At 46.7% G+C, this 15863-nt stretch overlaps 1 protein-coding gene across 1 annotated transcript; it reads right to left on the bottom strand.

Moving 5' to 3' along the window:
• Positions 1-3914: 3914 nt before the first annotated feature.
• Positions 3915-15447, bottom strand: TBC1D25 (TBC1 domain family member 25). Its single transcript, XM_033104883.1, has 6 exons — positions 15195-15447; positions 13536-13645; positions 12425-12579; positions 6106-6233; positions 5779-5967; positions 3915-5504 (listed from the first exon to the last, which is right to left on the bottom strand). The coding sequence occupies exons 1-6, from the start codon at positions 15312-15314 to the stop codon at positions 4146-4148; spliced, it is 2061 nt and encodes a 686-aa protein (XP_032960774.1). The 5' UTR covers positions 15315-15447; the 3' UTR covers positions 3915-4145.
• Positions 15448-15863: the final 416 nt, after the last annotated feature.

Below are 15863 nucleotides of genomic sequence, written 5' to 3' on the forward strand. Positions count from 1 at the left end.
TATTTCCTTCCTTACATTGTTTCCTCCATGGCTCATGGATTTGTTCCTCTGCATTTTCTAACTTCTTGAGTGGAATGCTTAGACCATTTATTTTTCAGCCTTTCTTCTTTCCTAATAAATGTATTTACAGCTATATATTTTCTTCTATTAACTGATTTTGCTGTGTCCCACAAATTTTGTAGTAGTTATTACTTAGTTCTAAATATTTCTAAAGTTCCTTAATGATTTCTTCTTTTATCCAAGGGTTATTTAATAATTTCTTCCCCCAAATGGGGGCTTTCTAAAGCTTTTTGTTATTAACTGCCAATTTTATTGCATTATGGTCAGAGAACATGCTTAATATTGATACTTCTGAATTCTTCAAGGCTTTCTTTGTGCCCTACTATGGTCTTACTTTTGTAACTGTTAAGTGTAAGCATAAAAGAAATCTTCTCCATTTGTTAAGTGGAGAGTTATATAGGAATGTGTGATATACAAGTATATGATTATGTATCAAGCTTATAAATGTATTGTTCAGGGCTCCTTAGGAGTATATGTGTTTATGGTAGACATATCTCCCTGTCAGTGAGTAGATGTCCTTCTTTGTCTTTTGTGATCTCAAATTTCATTTTGTTAGCTTTTAGGATGGCTATCCCAGCTTTTTGGGGGCTGTTAATTAGTCTGCTGTATCCTTTCATTTTTCAACATTTCTAAATCTTTGTATATGTGTGTATACTGCTGGAACTTTAAAAAAAATCCAATAAGGGTCTCTGTGTTCTATTTTTATAATAATTATTAAAACTTCTGACATCTCATTTCATATTCTTCATTTACAGTATTTTTCTGTTCTTTTTCTCTACCATCATGTTCATACCTCGTATTTTCTTTGGGTCTTTTCTATATCTCTTATTCCTGTTTTGTCTTCTAATATGATCTCTTATTATACTTATTTAAAATTCTTCATCTGTCCCAATACTTCTGCTTCAGATATTATGTCACCCGGTGTGGTAGCCAGCCTCCAATTTGGCCCCCAATGATCCCTGCCTCTTGGTATTTACATCCTGTGTCGTTCCCTCCCATGTTGTACTAGGATTGGTCTGTGTGACCAAGAAAATACAGCAACGATGGAATGTCATTTCTGAGGTTAAGTCATAATAGACACTGTGGTTCTGTCTTGGTAACAGTCTCTCACCTGCTTGCTGGGACCACGTGGTTAGGATCCCCATGGGGAGGCTCAGGTGGTTAAAACAAAAACAAAAACTAAAGCCTCCTGCCAAAAGCCTCACAAGCAGGCCATCTTCGAAGCGGGCCCTTCAGTCGAGTCAGGCCTTCAGCTGACTGCAGTACTGGCTGACAATTTGACTGACACCTCAGAAGAGACCCTGAATCAAAGCCACCCAGCTAAGCTGGACTTACCATGGTGGTCACTTCGTTAGGTATATAAATGTTGAACAACTATGGTGTACCCCTGAAACGAATACAGAGGGTGCCAAAAAACACATTTTAAGACAGGATAAAACTATTAAAATTGAATTACAATGAATGACACTAGCATTCATTTGATTAACGCTATCTTTTGAGCGAACGTCATAGGACACATTGCTACTGTAATTCAATTCAACTTTGAAAAGTAATAGATAACATCTCTTAAAATGTGTACATTTTGGGGGCACCCCCAGAAATACTACATGTTAGCTATATTTTTAATAAAAATCTTTTAAAAAAAACCCCAAAACAACAAAAACCACCTGGCTAAGCTGCTCCCATATTCCTGACCCTCAGAAATGGAGACAATTAAGATTTGTTTTAAGCTGCTAAGTCTGGGGGTAATTTGTAATACAGTAATAGATAACTAATACATGCAGTTTATTTTTCTCTGGAGGTAATTGTACTGTCCTGGCGTCTAGTTATTTCAGCGCTGAGCTCATATTCCTGACGTGAGAAGCTGTGATGGCTGGTAAAATGTACTGAGGGAAGCTGAAGGCCACTTCACTGCTGAATCACCTGGACTTCTAGGGCTCTGGGGGTGTGTGGGGAGATGAGCCAGAGGGTTGACAGTCCCAGGCACCACAAAAGCAGAGCTCTCACTCCCATCTGCTATCACAGCACCTCACAATTCCTCTGGCAGGGATTTCATCTTTAAACCCTCAGAGGAAGCCATTTCCCTTGGTGTCACCACCAGCCCTGGTGTCTGGAGGGAGAGGTGGAGGAGTGGCTGCCTCTGAGTACACATTTCTTCCCCTTAGCACGGTGCTTGGTGACCTGACGCTAGCCCCCCAGACACCTGTCCTAGTGGTTGGGATGATTTCTGCAAGTGATGGGACAGACAAGGGTCTTCCCGGGGTAACATGGGGGAGAGGTAAGAGCCGGAACTTAAATCTCTAACCTCTCCTGTATTTGCTGCCACCAGCCATCCTCCACTCAAAACACTGGCCAGTTAAAGATTCCATTTCCCCATAGGTCTTCTTAGCTGTGCTGCAGTTTCTGGAACTCATGTTTCCCTCTGTGGTTTCTCTAGGGTTCCTTTTAGGCAAGGGAATTGGTGGCTTGTGCTGTTTGCCATCTTGGCAGAAACACGAAGCCCCAGCCAAGCACCCACGGGGACTAATACAGGTTTCTGCCTTTCAGGGTATCTCAGCCTCCTATTCACAGGAAGGACCCCTCTATCCCTCAGACACCCCAAACCACCAATCACAGAATTGGCTGGCCTGGCCCCTCAAGTATATGAGCTCATTAATCACAGAATGTGCCCAGAGGGTACCCAGTTGGTAACTGACAAAGTGGGTACATTGCAGGCCCTCAGAGGGCCATATACCCCCATATGTTGGATGGCACTTAGTGTGGGCGATGCCTGAGCCCCTTATGCATAATTATTAGACCCATAGTCTTGAGGTACCCCCGACACATAGTGGTCTTGTCCTGCTCTTCCTGTGACTGAGCCTTCATCTGAGGAATGGTCAGCTTCCCCAATAGTGGGGGTGATGGGAGCCTTTTAAGGGTTCTATCCAGCTTTACATGGCAGTCCCGGGGGAGACAGATGAGAGGATGGCTGCCCTGGTGCCCCTCACGTCTGTCAGCATGGCCTCATGTAGCAACTTCTGGCCAGAGCCTGGCATGGTGAGGCGACGACCTGTAGGACCCGCGTTACTTCACCCCTTGTCTGCCACGTCCTTGTGGAGGGCAGCACCTGGCCTGTGAGAGAATCTGCCTTCTGAGAACCTAAGTGAGAAAAGGACTTTCTCTTGATCATTAACCTCCAAATAAATAGGGGACTTCTTTGAGGGCCTGAGCTTTATCACTGTTTGGTTTGTTTGTTCACAGTAGTGGGATGGAGAAGGCAAATAAAAGGTGTCTACTGGTAAAATGGTTAAGACAGGTACCCACGAGCTAGAAACCCAGTTTACAGCTTAGAGCCCTCGGCATGGCAAGGCCATAGTCCCTCAAGCTGGCCCCAAAGCAAGTGACAAGAATAGGAGCCTCAGGCCCCTGCCCAGGACTGCCCGCATTAGTGCAGAAGACTCACAGGGAAGGGTCTGGATCCCAGAACAGATGACAGGTGGAAGGCTAGAGGTGGATGGCCCAGTAGCCCATACTTCCCAATCTTTGTAATGAATCTTGCCCTTTTTGAGTCAGGAACTCTCTCTCATCCCTTAGTCAGGGGCCTGTCCTGGAGACATACATTCACAGCCATAATCCAAACCCTCAGAGGCAGACCGGTGTTCCACACAACAGCCTCAGGCCCTCCTCAGGCAGTCCTGGAGCTGCGCTCACCTTCCACAACCAATTCTCAGCATCCACTCTCTGGCCACTGGGGAAGCAGGAGCCACCCTACACCAAGTGAAGGAGTTCAGCTCTGTCAGGTAAAGAGCCCCGGGGGACTCCATCTACAACAAAAACCAGGAAGAGGGCAGAGAAATGAACAGATCACAGTGACCTTCATGTGTGCAAAGTACAGTTGTTAAAAACAAAGCAACAAAACCAGAAAAGAGGCCATGGCCTCCAGGAGACAGTGCCAAAGCAGAGCCCCGTACTCTCAGACCCGCAGAGAGAGGGCCCCACGCTCCGACAGGGCGAGGGCTGGCAGGCAGGGACGTAGGGTCTCACGTGGAGGCCCTCGTGAAGAAGGGAGATCTGGACGGGCTGAGGGTGGGCTGCAGAGCGCCTGATTAAGAGGGGGCTGTGGCCTCGGCCCCCTCCTCTGAATCCCACACCTCTGACTGCAGGTAATCAGCAAAGAGAGCCTTGGCCCGGCGCAGGACGCGGCCCAGGTGATGTTTTCGCACGAGGCGGTCAAAGTGCATGGCCAGCTCGTTGTAATCCAGCCCGTTGCGCATGATGTGGTCACGGTGCTCCAGCAGGATGGCAAGGCAGAGGAAGAGCATGAATGGGTTTCCCCGGCCAAACTCCTGGGGTGGGGGCAGGCCCAGTGGGTGTGGGGGCGGCAGGGACTTCCCGGGGTTGTTCCGGGAGCCCACCTCTGGCATCAAGAGGGAGCCTGCAGCCACGTCACCAGCCGGAGAGGCCTCCTGGGAGGAGGGCGGGGATGAGGAGGACGGGGAATCTGGGTGGGAAGAGGAGGAGAGCAGGGGGTCTGAGGTGAGCAAGGGCTCGGAAAGGGATTTGGAGGTGATGAGGGCAGCTGGATGGTGCACCTGGACCAGAGGGTCCCTCCTGGGGCCAGTGTTGTCCCTGAGTTGCTGGAGTTCATCCAGACTGGCTTGTCTCAGGAGACGTCCCCCGCCACCAGGCCCCTGGCTGGTCATAGCCAAGTGGTCAACCGCATCTTCCAAAGCACTGCTTCCCCCACCTGCGGGCCTCAACATGTGCCTCTGGCGCATGGGCCGCCCTCTGTGACCACCGAAGCCAGTGTCTGCCACTTGGCTAGGGGGTCCGACGAGCTCTACCTCATGTTCAGGAGGATCAGGGGGCAGTGAACTCCAGGTGACCTCCAGCATGCGGAGGGCGTCGTCAAAGGCGAACTCACGCTTGAGCTCGAGCAGCAGCCAGCGGTAACAGAAGAAGAGATCATCCGCCCCGGCTTCTTGCAGGTATTGGTAGAAGTCAGGGTCAGCGTGTCGCAGCAGCAGCTTGAGGTGGGCAAACTTGGTGGCCATGGCACGGCCATCAGGATGGAAGTTCGCAGCCAGGCGCTTCATGATGCCGCAAAAGCAGACGAAGGCATGGCCTTCGTGGTCCATCACGGCGAGGATGGGCGAGGCAAGGTCGCTCATGCCCTGGCAATAGGACACCTGCGGGTGGGTCACGGCATAGGTGGTGAGCAGGTCGTGCAGTGCCCGCAGGTGTGGGCCGTCCTCAGGCCCCGCGTAGTAGGGGTGGGCCCGGTCGGTACGCAGCACGTCCTTGAGGACTGTACTGCGAATGAATTCCAGGTCCTCGGGACTCGCTCGCTGGGCCCACTCGCTCTTGAGCTGCTCATACTCACGACTCTTGCGTTTCATGTAGTCCATCCGCTCACAGCCTGTCAGCCCGTCAGGGTACACATTCAGCAGGTACCGCCACACCACCTGGCCGGGGCAAAGCGGATGAGGCTGAGGCTCTACAGGTGAGCCGCCCTGCCCCAGGGCATATCCGTGACCACCCACCCAGCTGCCAGGGGCCTCTGTCCTCCTTCCAAATGTCTGCCTTCCCACCTTTGACTCCTAGCCCCTCATGAAGGACAGCCCGCTGCCCTGGAACATCTCCATGCCACCCCACGCCAGTGGGGTCTGCGGCACGTGTCTCATGAGCTATTCACGACAGCAGGAGCGATGGATGCAATGAAGGGCCGAGGAGGCTCACCTTTCGCAGGGAGGGCTCGACACCACCGTGATAGATCCGCAGGCGCAACTCCTCAGGCCGGGAGAGCTGGCCTTCGTGGTTCAGATACGTGTGGAACTCGGCATCGCTCAGGGGGGGCTTGAAGGGCTTGACATCCTCCCCATAGGACCAGCTCAGCACCTGCTGGACCTTAGACAAGGTGCGGCCCACCTGTGAAAGAAGGAAGGAGGGGGGCCACTGGTCAGTGGGTAGGCTCGGAGCAGGTGCCAACCAGCATGCTCAGAATTGGGGGAATCAGGTAGGCCCTGCCTTCCAACCACAGCTGGGCCGTGGGGTCCCTGAAACCACCTGAGAGAGGATGGACTGTGTGAACGGTAGGGCAGCTGTTGTCAGCGATGACCGTTTCTCAGCCAGCAGCACGTCAGAGCCAATGACATCCTTGGGGCTGATTATGTCCCAGTCTTCCAGCAGCGGGCCTGGGCAAACAGAGTGAAGTGACATGAGCGTGGGGATGAGAACCCCAGACCTCAGGGCCAGGTTCCTCTCCTGTCAAAGCCAGGCCACCAAAGGGCAACGAGCGACTCCCACTCTCTCTTCTCATGTCATCTCAGTCATACAAAACATAGAGCCACGAACAATTCCTTTCTATTAGAATAACTGTCTTTTATATTCGGTAACTGTCTCACAAAATGGCTGCGCAGGCTCTAATAGCAATATTTTAATGACAAAGTAATATTTATTGAGCACTTACTATGTGCCAGGCACTGTGACAGGGGCTTAACTTTAAGAAAAGTAGTAAGAACTTGAGACAACATTTCCCTAGTGTGAAGTGCCAGGAAGTGTTCTGAGCCCTTTGCAGATATTAGCTCATTTACTGTTCACATCCATTCTATAAGTGAGGCACTATTATTAATGCCACTCTCTCTATGAGGAAATAGGCACATTCAGGATAAGATAGTTGCCCAAGGCCCAACAGCTAGTGAGTGAAAGAACCAAAATCTGCAGCCCAGGCCCAAAGCTCGAGAGCCCAAACTCTCAATCTTATATTCACACTAGTTCTCCTCCACAATCAGTACAGATTACCATGACCGTTCTCATTTTACTGATGATGATGGAAAGGTTGGCACAATTCGTAAGTGGCCAGGATTCTACAGCTAGGAAATGGCAGGGCTGGGATCTGAACCTCCTTTGCCTCACTCCAGAGCCCAACTAGGTTTTAGAGAAAGTATGTGTGGAAAAGGTATGTCATGTATGTTAGACAGAGGCAACAATGCTGTGCTTGACTCTCTCCAGTTCTGGCCCTTGGAACATCAGCAGAAGTCTGTCCCTCCTCTCTCTTCTTCACAGCCTCTCACATTCATTCTTCCTGCCTCAAATGTGATGTGCTGGCTGAAGTAGCAGTGGCCACCTGAAGGTAAGTTGGAGAGATTTAGGAGATGTCAGCCCTGGTGCCAAAGAGCTGCTAAGTTGACAGCAGCAATGTCCAGGGGCTTTCAAACTCAATTATATGAAACAAATCAACTTCAAGTGGTTTAAGCCATTGTCATCTGCAGGCAAGTACTGTCCCTCAGCGGAATTTCCATGGAGTTCATTGTCCTTTACCCCACAGAGCTGAGGGGGAAGCAAACCCCAGGCTGCATGTGGATGTCACTGCCTCTCCTTGGATGTGTCACAGTGCACAGCAAACCTTAGGGGCCCCAAAGGGAAGCCTGAGAGCCACTGGAGACACGACCTCCTCAGGTGCTTCAGCCAGAAACCTGAGAGACGTCCTTGCCGCCTCCCACTGTCTCAGCTCCCAGGGCCAAACTGTGGCTAAGCCCCATTGCTTCTGCGTGCTGAATATACTTCAATTCCACCTCTTCTCTCATCTCCACCTTGTCACCCTGTCTGAGCCACCACGTTTCTCACCTGAAACTCCTAACCAGTCCCTGCTTCCTCTCTGTCCCTCTCCACTCTCACCCAACAGCTGCCAGAGTGGTCTTTCTAAAACATTAATCAGAGTATTAAAACACTTAACAGGTAAAATGGAGAAGGTCAAACTAATAGTCTAAAAGACCAAAGAGAAAAATACCTTCCAGGCACAGAGCTAAAGCTTGGTAATTTGAGTGGAAAACTACAGAGATCGGGAAGGCAAGTCCAGGAGACCTAACATGCAAATACTAGGAAACGTGGGGGGAGAAAAGGGATCAGGTGGAGACAGTATAATCACACAGACACGAAGGAGAACGTCCCTGAGATGAAATGGCTCACCAAGTCTTAAATAGAATTACTTAACAAACAGTAGATACGACAGCCTTCCCCCCACTCTATTTAGATTCTGGTGAAATATCCAAATTCCAAGAAGGAAGCAAAACTCTTTCCAGCTTCCAAAGACAAGGGACAGACTGCTTACAACAGAAAGAAGGTCAGAATAGTGATGGACTTCTGTTCCACAACTCTGGAAGCAAGAAGACAGTGGCTTGTGGCACCTATGGAGCACTGAGAAGAAAGACGTAAGATTCAAGGGCTTCACACCCAGCCAAGACAGTACATATCTACAGCGGTCAAAGGAAGACGTTTTTCGTCATTAGAGTACATGCAACCCACGCACCTATTGGAGATGAACAAATAAGTTCTCTAAGCAAATGACTACTGAATGAAGGTGGGGATAGCAAAGGAAGGGTAAATGGTGATGGGCCACAGATTTCTAATATATAAAGTTAAACATAAAGTGAAAAAGATACTGTGATTGAGAGTTTGTAATCTTAAGGCTTACTTTAGGATTCCTGAAACACAAGTGACTTATTATCAAGAAAAGATGATACTCTGGAATTTAAAAAAAAACAAAAATTACCATCTCAGGAAAACCCAGAAGTTAAGAGTTAGGGATCAAAGTAAGAATAAGAATTAGAAGTGTTCCAAAGCTTCCATTTCAAGGGCCGGGGAGTCTGGGAGAGACTGGAGGGGAAAAGTGGTCTAAATATTTCACTGTTGATTGTATAAAACAGCATAAATCCAGCAGCAGGATTTTTATGACGCATACCTAAAACTAGGTAACAAAGAAAAGATGAAAATTAAAGAAACCTAAAGGTATGCTTAGCAAACACAAACAGAAAGCAAGAGCAGTGATGTGAATGTCAGGAAAAGCACTGCTCAAGGCCAAAAACATTACAAGAATAAAGAGACATTCTATATTGAGTTTAAAAAGAAAAAAACCCATTAATAAAATATACTATACTATACTATACTATACTATACTAAGCTTATAGTAGTAAAGGATTTCTACAAGCACAAACTCAGCTAGTGGCAAAACCTGATCTGAACTGACATGAAACTATATATAGTCTTTATGTAACCCACTAAGTGTGAATGTGCACACATTTCCCTGAAGAAACACCCAAGTGTTCCATTATGGGGTCCTGTCCCAAGCCCTGCTTGTGATATTACATAATATATGCTACACATACTACATTTCCTCATCGTAAAATTTATCAAAATTCCCAAACCCTAAATTAACATATAAATGCTGTGCAATGCCAATCAGAAATCTAATGGGGTTTTTCCTGGAACTGGAAAATTGTTGTAAGATTCACATGAAAGAATTCACATTTAAGAATAGTTAAGAAAAAAAGAGCCAAGAAAAATAAATAGTGGGAAGATGATAATGCTTGTCTTATTAAAATTTACCACAAAAACCACTGTGATGAAAATATGGTGTTAACACAGCAATAGACAAATAGAGCCAATTGATGGAATGCAATAGGAAGCCCAGAAATTAATCCAAGTACACCTGGGAACTCAGTATATGACAAAAGTGGCATTTCTAATCAGTGTAGAGAAGGCAGTTATTTAAAAAATGATGCTGGGGTCCGGCCCAGTGGCTCAGGCGGTTAGAGCTCCGTGCTCCTAACTCCGAAGGCTGCCGGTTTGATTCCCACATGGGCCAGTGGGCTCTCAACCACAAGGTTGCCAGTTCAATTCCTCGAGTCCCGCAAGGGATGGTGGGCTCCGCCCCCTGCAACTAAGATTGAACACGGCACCTTGAGCTCAGCTGAGCTGAGCCACTGAGCTCCCGGATGGCTCAGTTGGTTGGAGTGCGTCCTCTCAACCACAAGGTTGCCGGTTCGACTCCCGCAAGGGATGGTGGGCTGTGCCCCCTGCAACTAGAAATGGCAACTGGACCTGGAGCTGAGCTGCGCACTCCACAACTAAGACTGAAAGGACAACAACTTGAAGCTGAACAGCACCCTCCACAACTAAGATTGAAAAGACAACAACTTGACTTCGAAAAAAAGGCCTGGAGGTACACACTGTTCCCCAATCAAGTCCTGTTCCCCTTCCCCAATAAAAAAATCTTTGAAAAAAAAATGATGCTGGTGTAATTGACTACTTATCTGGAATTTTTTTAAAAAAAGCTAGGTCTACTTATCACAATGTTGACAGAGTAGGTACTTATATATAGAAAGAAAATAATAAGCATATTAGAAGAGAATGTAGAATACTTGTATAAGCTTATAGATGGAAAAATGTTCCAAAGTAAGAGGAGAAACTCAGAAATCATAAAGGAAAAGACAGATATATGTATAAGACTACATACAAAATTTTATTTTTAATAGGACAAAAAGACACCATAAACAAAGCCATAAAACAAAAGGTAAGTACAGCATAGGGAAGAGAGTCAATGGAATTGTAACAGCTATTATAGATATGATGTCAGAGGGGTAGTAGATTGCGGAAGGGGGTTATCCCTTTGTGAGGGGTGTCAATGTCTAACTATTATATTGTTTTGTACACCTGAAACTAATAAAAAAAGGTAAGCTGGGAAAAAATATTTGCAATACTTCTGATAGAAAGAGGATTCATATCACAAATGTACAAATCGGTCAAAGGTCTAGGCTTGGTAATCTGATCGTAGAGGTGACAGAAACTGACTTCTTCCCAGAAAGAGGGACTGGGCCATGCAAGTGGTCACAACATGCCTGTTGCTTTCACAGTCATGAACACAATTACGAGAATGCCATTAATAATATTTATAGTAACAGCTCCATCTCTTGGGTACTTATTAAGTATAGTATGACCCATTTATGTTAAACACATACCATTTGTGTATATATACAAATATGAATATACTTATGTATCTCTATATGTGGATAACTTTGTGTGTATTTGTGGGCGCATGTGCGTGTGAATAGAGGACCTGCAAAGTTACATACTACACCGATCAAAGTGGTTCCTGCAGGACAAAAGGGTAGGAGATTGAGATTAGGCATAGTGGTTCCAGGAGACTTCAGCCTTCATTTTTAATAAGGAGAATGTATTTACTGGGTAATTAAAATTTTGTTTCTTTAAAAAATGCAACTCCAATCAATTTTCCCATCAGGATTTTAATGAAATGATAAGCTAATTCTATTAAATGAAAAGAATAGTTAAGTGAACAAGAATATTCAATAAAATTTTTAAAGAGGAAAACATTAAAACATATCATAAAGCTACGTGATTAAAACAACAAGGAACTGACTAAGCATTTAACAAAGATCAATGTTAAACACTTGTAGACGCAGGAATTCAGTAAGACAACAGGAAGAAAAGAAAGGGCTCCTTAATAACTGGAAAGTTGATTCTCTTTAAAAAGATAACTTTTAAATATCTTTCTGCCAAACTGATGGGTGTCTGTCTTCCTGCTTTATTTGCATGTCTCTCAGTTCTTATGCAATTGGGGTTTTCTCCATGTTTATTAGCTGAGCAGTTTGATTTCTTTACTGAAATAGCGCTACTGTGTCTGTTTTACAGGTGAGGAAAGCGAGGCTTGGGGAATTAGTTAAGTGACTGGCTTAAGCACATAGGGCTACTCAGTGGCAGTGGTTCCTGTGTGTCTTGCTACCTGTCTTTTTCCATTTGTTTCCCTGCCCATCTGTCACCATTTTTCTCTCTAACTCTTCTTTCTCTCTCTCTACAATTACCATATCCAGGAAATTTAACACTGATACAATACTATTATGTAATATAATGTATAGTGATATATATAGTATATATAATATACATTATAATAGTATAATAATACTATTATATTATATAATGTATGGTCCATAATAAAATTTTTGGGACCATGCCTTAATTTATCTGTGTGCTCTGAGGGACCAGCATAGGCAAGAGTGGGGTAACAAACATGAGAAGAGAGAAAGTAGCTGAGAGATCAAGAGAGCACATGAACAAGTGAGCAAAAGTGCAAACAAATGAGTATGAGTGCAGGAAGAGTGAATTAATAAATACAACTACCATTATTATAATCAGCATTGTTGTATCCCATATTATCATAATTGAAACACACACTACTATAGCTCTATTTTTATATTACATTATATAATTATATACTACTAGATTATACACTATAATAGCAAATTTAACATGATAATTATTGTTATTACAGCTAGTAGTTTTTGAGCATTCACTGCAGCCATGAACCTTTTCAGGCATTTTCCATGAATTTTCCTGTTTAATCCTCCCGATAGCCCTAAGATACCATTATCTCTACAGGTGAATAACTGACGCCTAGTGGGCAAGCCAGGATTGAACTTAGGCTACCGAACTCTCTAGCTCACTGTGAAGAAGTGTATTGCAAGGGGTGGAATCATCCTATGGGGACAGGATAGGTCCCACAACTGTGCTCCCCAAGGCACTGGGTACTCACTGTCCTCAGTGGGCCGGATATCTACACGCAGCTGAAGGTAAGGTTTGGAGGCAGTAGCGAAGGCTGTGCTGAGATCCCAGTCAGACAGGAGTGACAGGTAAGCTTCCTGGCCCGGCCGATCTTGGCCCAGGTAGCTGATGCCAAAGTTCTTCTTCCTGGACAAAGAAGGTACAGACGCTCTCAGTGCCCCATACACTTGTGCCCTTGGAGGCCTCAGGGACAGTTGCAGGGGAAGATAGACGGTGTTGACAACAACTTCCTAATACGTGTTGGGTACTGTGCTAAGGATTGTGGTCAACCTGCGATCAGATCATTCACCTTTCCTTTGTTACACAAACATAGAAACAGATACACACCTGCTTGCATCTTGAGGGTACATTGGAAACTGGTAAAATGTTGGTACCCTCTAGGGAGGGTAACAGGGTAGTTGAGGGATAGAAGTGGAAAGAAAGCAGCCTTCTTACTGCATTAAAAAAAAAAGCAACCTGTATGACTGTCACTTTTCACAACAAAAGGTGCTTATGCAAAAAAGTCAAATAACAACTAAGAATTTATTCTTTAGATACACTTGTGCAACTATGCAAAGAAATATGTTGTGTGATAACTATTATCACCATGGAAACATCCTAACTACCCATCACTTTTGTACTCTGTGTTTGTTACCATGTGCATATATTCCTCAAAAATAACCACCACAACAAAATAACCATCATACCTGCCCCCAAGAGACATCATTTTTCACTTATCAGGTTGGCAAATTTTCCAATGTTTTCGAGTAACCAGTGCTTGTGAGGGTGTGAGGGGAAACAGATATTTTATATGCTGCTGGTGAGATTGTAAATTGGTAAAACCTGTCTGGAGAGCATTTTGGAACCATCCATTGAAATTTTAAAAAGCATGTACCCTTTAACCCAGCAAAAACACTCCTAGTGAATTTATTCTATGCCTAGATTTCGCCAAATATTCCAAGAGACGCCGATGTCGCTGTTCACAGTGGGATTATTTATAATAATAAAACAAACAAATACCCTACCGAACACGAACAACGAAAAAGCCAATCGCTGTTGAGGTGACTGGATCACTGTTTGGCTGCCAGCATCCCGTTACTCACCCGTTCAGGTCAAACGCTCGGATGAGGATGTGCTGCAACACATCAAGGGACGTGATCTGGGGGTCAACAGCGAAAGAGCGGAACTCAGGAGGCAAGAAGCTCTCACATTTCTGGGGAGAGAAGACACGGGGTAGGCCATCAGGGGCCACATCACCACGCTGAAGCAGAGGGAGCAGTAGAAGAGGTCAGAGAAGTGGCAGGCATTCTGGACCATGGTGAGGACTTTGGTTTTTGCTGTGAGTGAGCGGGGAGCACTAGAAGGTTCTGAGCAGAGGACGGATGTGGTCTGACTTATGTTTATAGGATCCTTCTGGCTGCTCTGCTTAGAACAGACTATGGGGGATAAGGGAGAAAGCAGTGCTCTAGTGAGGAAGAGGCTACGCAATAGTCCAGGCGCCCAATCCTCCTTCTATGTCCCCTCAATGATGGTTGCCGGGATCACCATGTCCAGTCTGGCCTCTATTAATAATCCGTCCTCCATGCTGCAACCAGTCTAGCACACAGATCTACATACAACACTGTCCTACTTAACTCTCTTCAAAGGCAACCCCAAGGTCCCCAGCAGGTGAGCACAGACAGTCTCTCTCTCCAGTCAGCTTTTTGGAACTTTACACTCTGGTACTACCAAACTTCTGGAAGTTACTTTGAACACATCCTGCCTTCAGGCCTTCGCTTATGCTGATGCCTGTCTGGAACGTCCTTCCTACTTTCTTCCATGGGCTCACTCATAGCTCAGGCAGCATGTCTTTTCTGAACTCCCAAACCTCTACCTTAGAGCGTCCTCCAGTACACTGAAGTGACCCGTTTACTTCTCTCCAGAATCTATCCTCTTATCACCACCAGTGCCACCAACCTGGTCCCAGTCACATCACTACTTGTCGGAACTAGTGCAACAGCTTTCTTACTCAGAGTACACACCAAAGGCCCTTCACAATCTGCCCCTCTCTCACTTCTCTGATTCATCTTCATTCACTCTTCCCCTCACTCTCTCGGCTCCAGAAATATGGCAACCTAAAGGCACGGGCCAAGCTCATCTCCCAGCCTTTGGCCTTGGTGTTCCCTCTGCCTAGAACACTCTTCCCCCCTGAAAGGCACATAGGTGACTCCTTTTAATTTGGGGCTCTGTTCCTTCAATACCTCTCTGGGGATTTCCCTGTACAACCTTGGCTAAAGTAACACCCTAGTTCAAAACTTTTGTGTTATTTCCTCGTGACATTCACCAGTGTCCAAAGCCTCTCATTTACTGAGCTGTTTGTCTCCCCGACAAGCATGTCAGCTCATCCAGGGTGGGGACTTGCACAAAAGTGCACTCTCAACACGTTAACTGACTTCAGTGCCTCCTTTTCAGATAGCAGCAGCCTCCTTCATGCCTTAGGGCCCCACTTCTCAACTATTAAGGCCCCTCCTCTCTACCCACAATCTCCATCCATCCATTCCATAGACCCCTACCCTTCCATTTTCATTCTTCGTGCCCTTCTGCCATGCCCCCGCATTCCCACGTCCAGCCTCCCTCAGCCCTTGCCACTATCACTCGGCCTTCAAGCCTCGCCCCTCAGGTAACACCCCAAATCTCAGGTACCGCCCTCCATCCTAGGACAGCCCCCACCTTCTTTTCCCCTGGGAGCCTCGGGCGGGCTGGATGACGGCCGCCAACCTCACCTTGACTCGGACCCGTACCACCTCTCGCTCCTCCTCGTCAGCTGCGGCCGCCTGGACTTCCCCGCCAGGCGGGGGCGCTCCGGAGCCGGCAAAGTCCGAGGACCCAGAGGCGGTCGCCATCCCGCCGCCACCCGCCTCAGGGTGACGGGTGACGGTTGCCCCCTACCCCTTACGCGCACTCCAGAATGCGAGAACCCGCAGCCCCACCTTGCGCCTGGACGCAGGCGCAGAGGGCGCTGCACGACCCTGGCCTCCCCCCGCCCCTCCCACCTGGCAGAGTGGAGTCGTCTTTGCGCATGCGCATAGAATGCTGTCACCAGGAGCCCCGCCCCCCAAAGCAGGGCATTTTTGCCTCACTTTAGCCAGTGCGCAGGCGCCAACTGAGGCCCCGCCTCCCCTCGTCCGCGGTTTGGTTGTTTGGACAGTTTACTTCCGGATTCACCTAGTTACTGTTAAAGTGATGACCTATTCCAGCGAGAGAAGTGGGCGAGGGAAAGGAAGCTGCTGCGTGATGACATCAAGGCTCCACACCCCTCTCCAAGTCGCCTCGAGCCTCTGCTTACAGATTACGTCATCATCTATTTCAAATGCTTGTGGCCTTCTCCAAATGAATCCACAAAACGGAAAAATAATCCCTCTTTCAGAATCTTTTAAAAATAGTTTACACGT

The sequence above is a fragment of the Rhinolophus ferrumequinum genome, chromosome X, assembly GCF_004115265.2.
Source record: "Rhinolophus ferrumequinum isolate MPI-CBG mRhiFer1 chromosome X, mRhiFer1_v1.p, whole genome shotgun sequence".
NCBI lineage: Eukaryota > Metazoa > Chordata > Mammalia > Chiroptera > Rhinolophidae > Rhinolophus > Rhinolophus ferrumequinum.

What these genes read in the sequence shown, in the direction of transcription:
- TBC1D25 (XM_033104883.1), bottom strand. Translation starts at nt 15,314, where the DNA reads ATGGCGACCGCCTCTGGGTCCTCGGACTTTGCCGGCTCCGGAGCGCCC. An exon ending in CGAGCGTTTGACCTGAACGG is followed by an intron (nt 12,580 to 13,535) that starts GTGAGTAACGGG and finishes TTCTTTGTCCAG; the next exon opens with GAAGAAGAACTTTGGCATCA. An exon ending in CACAGTCCATCCTCTCTCAG is followed by an intron (nt 5,968 to 6,105) that starts GTGGTTTCAGGG and finishes CTTCTTTCACAG; the next exon opens with GTGGGCCGCACCTTGTCTAA.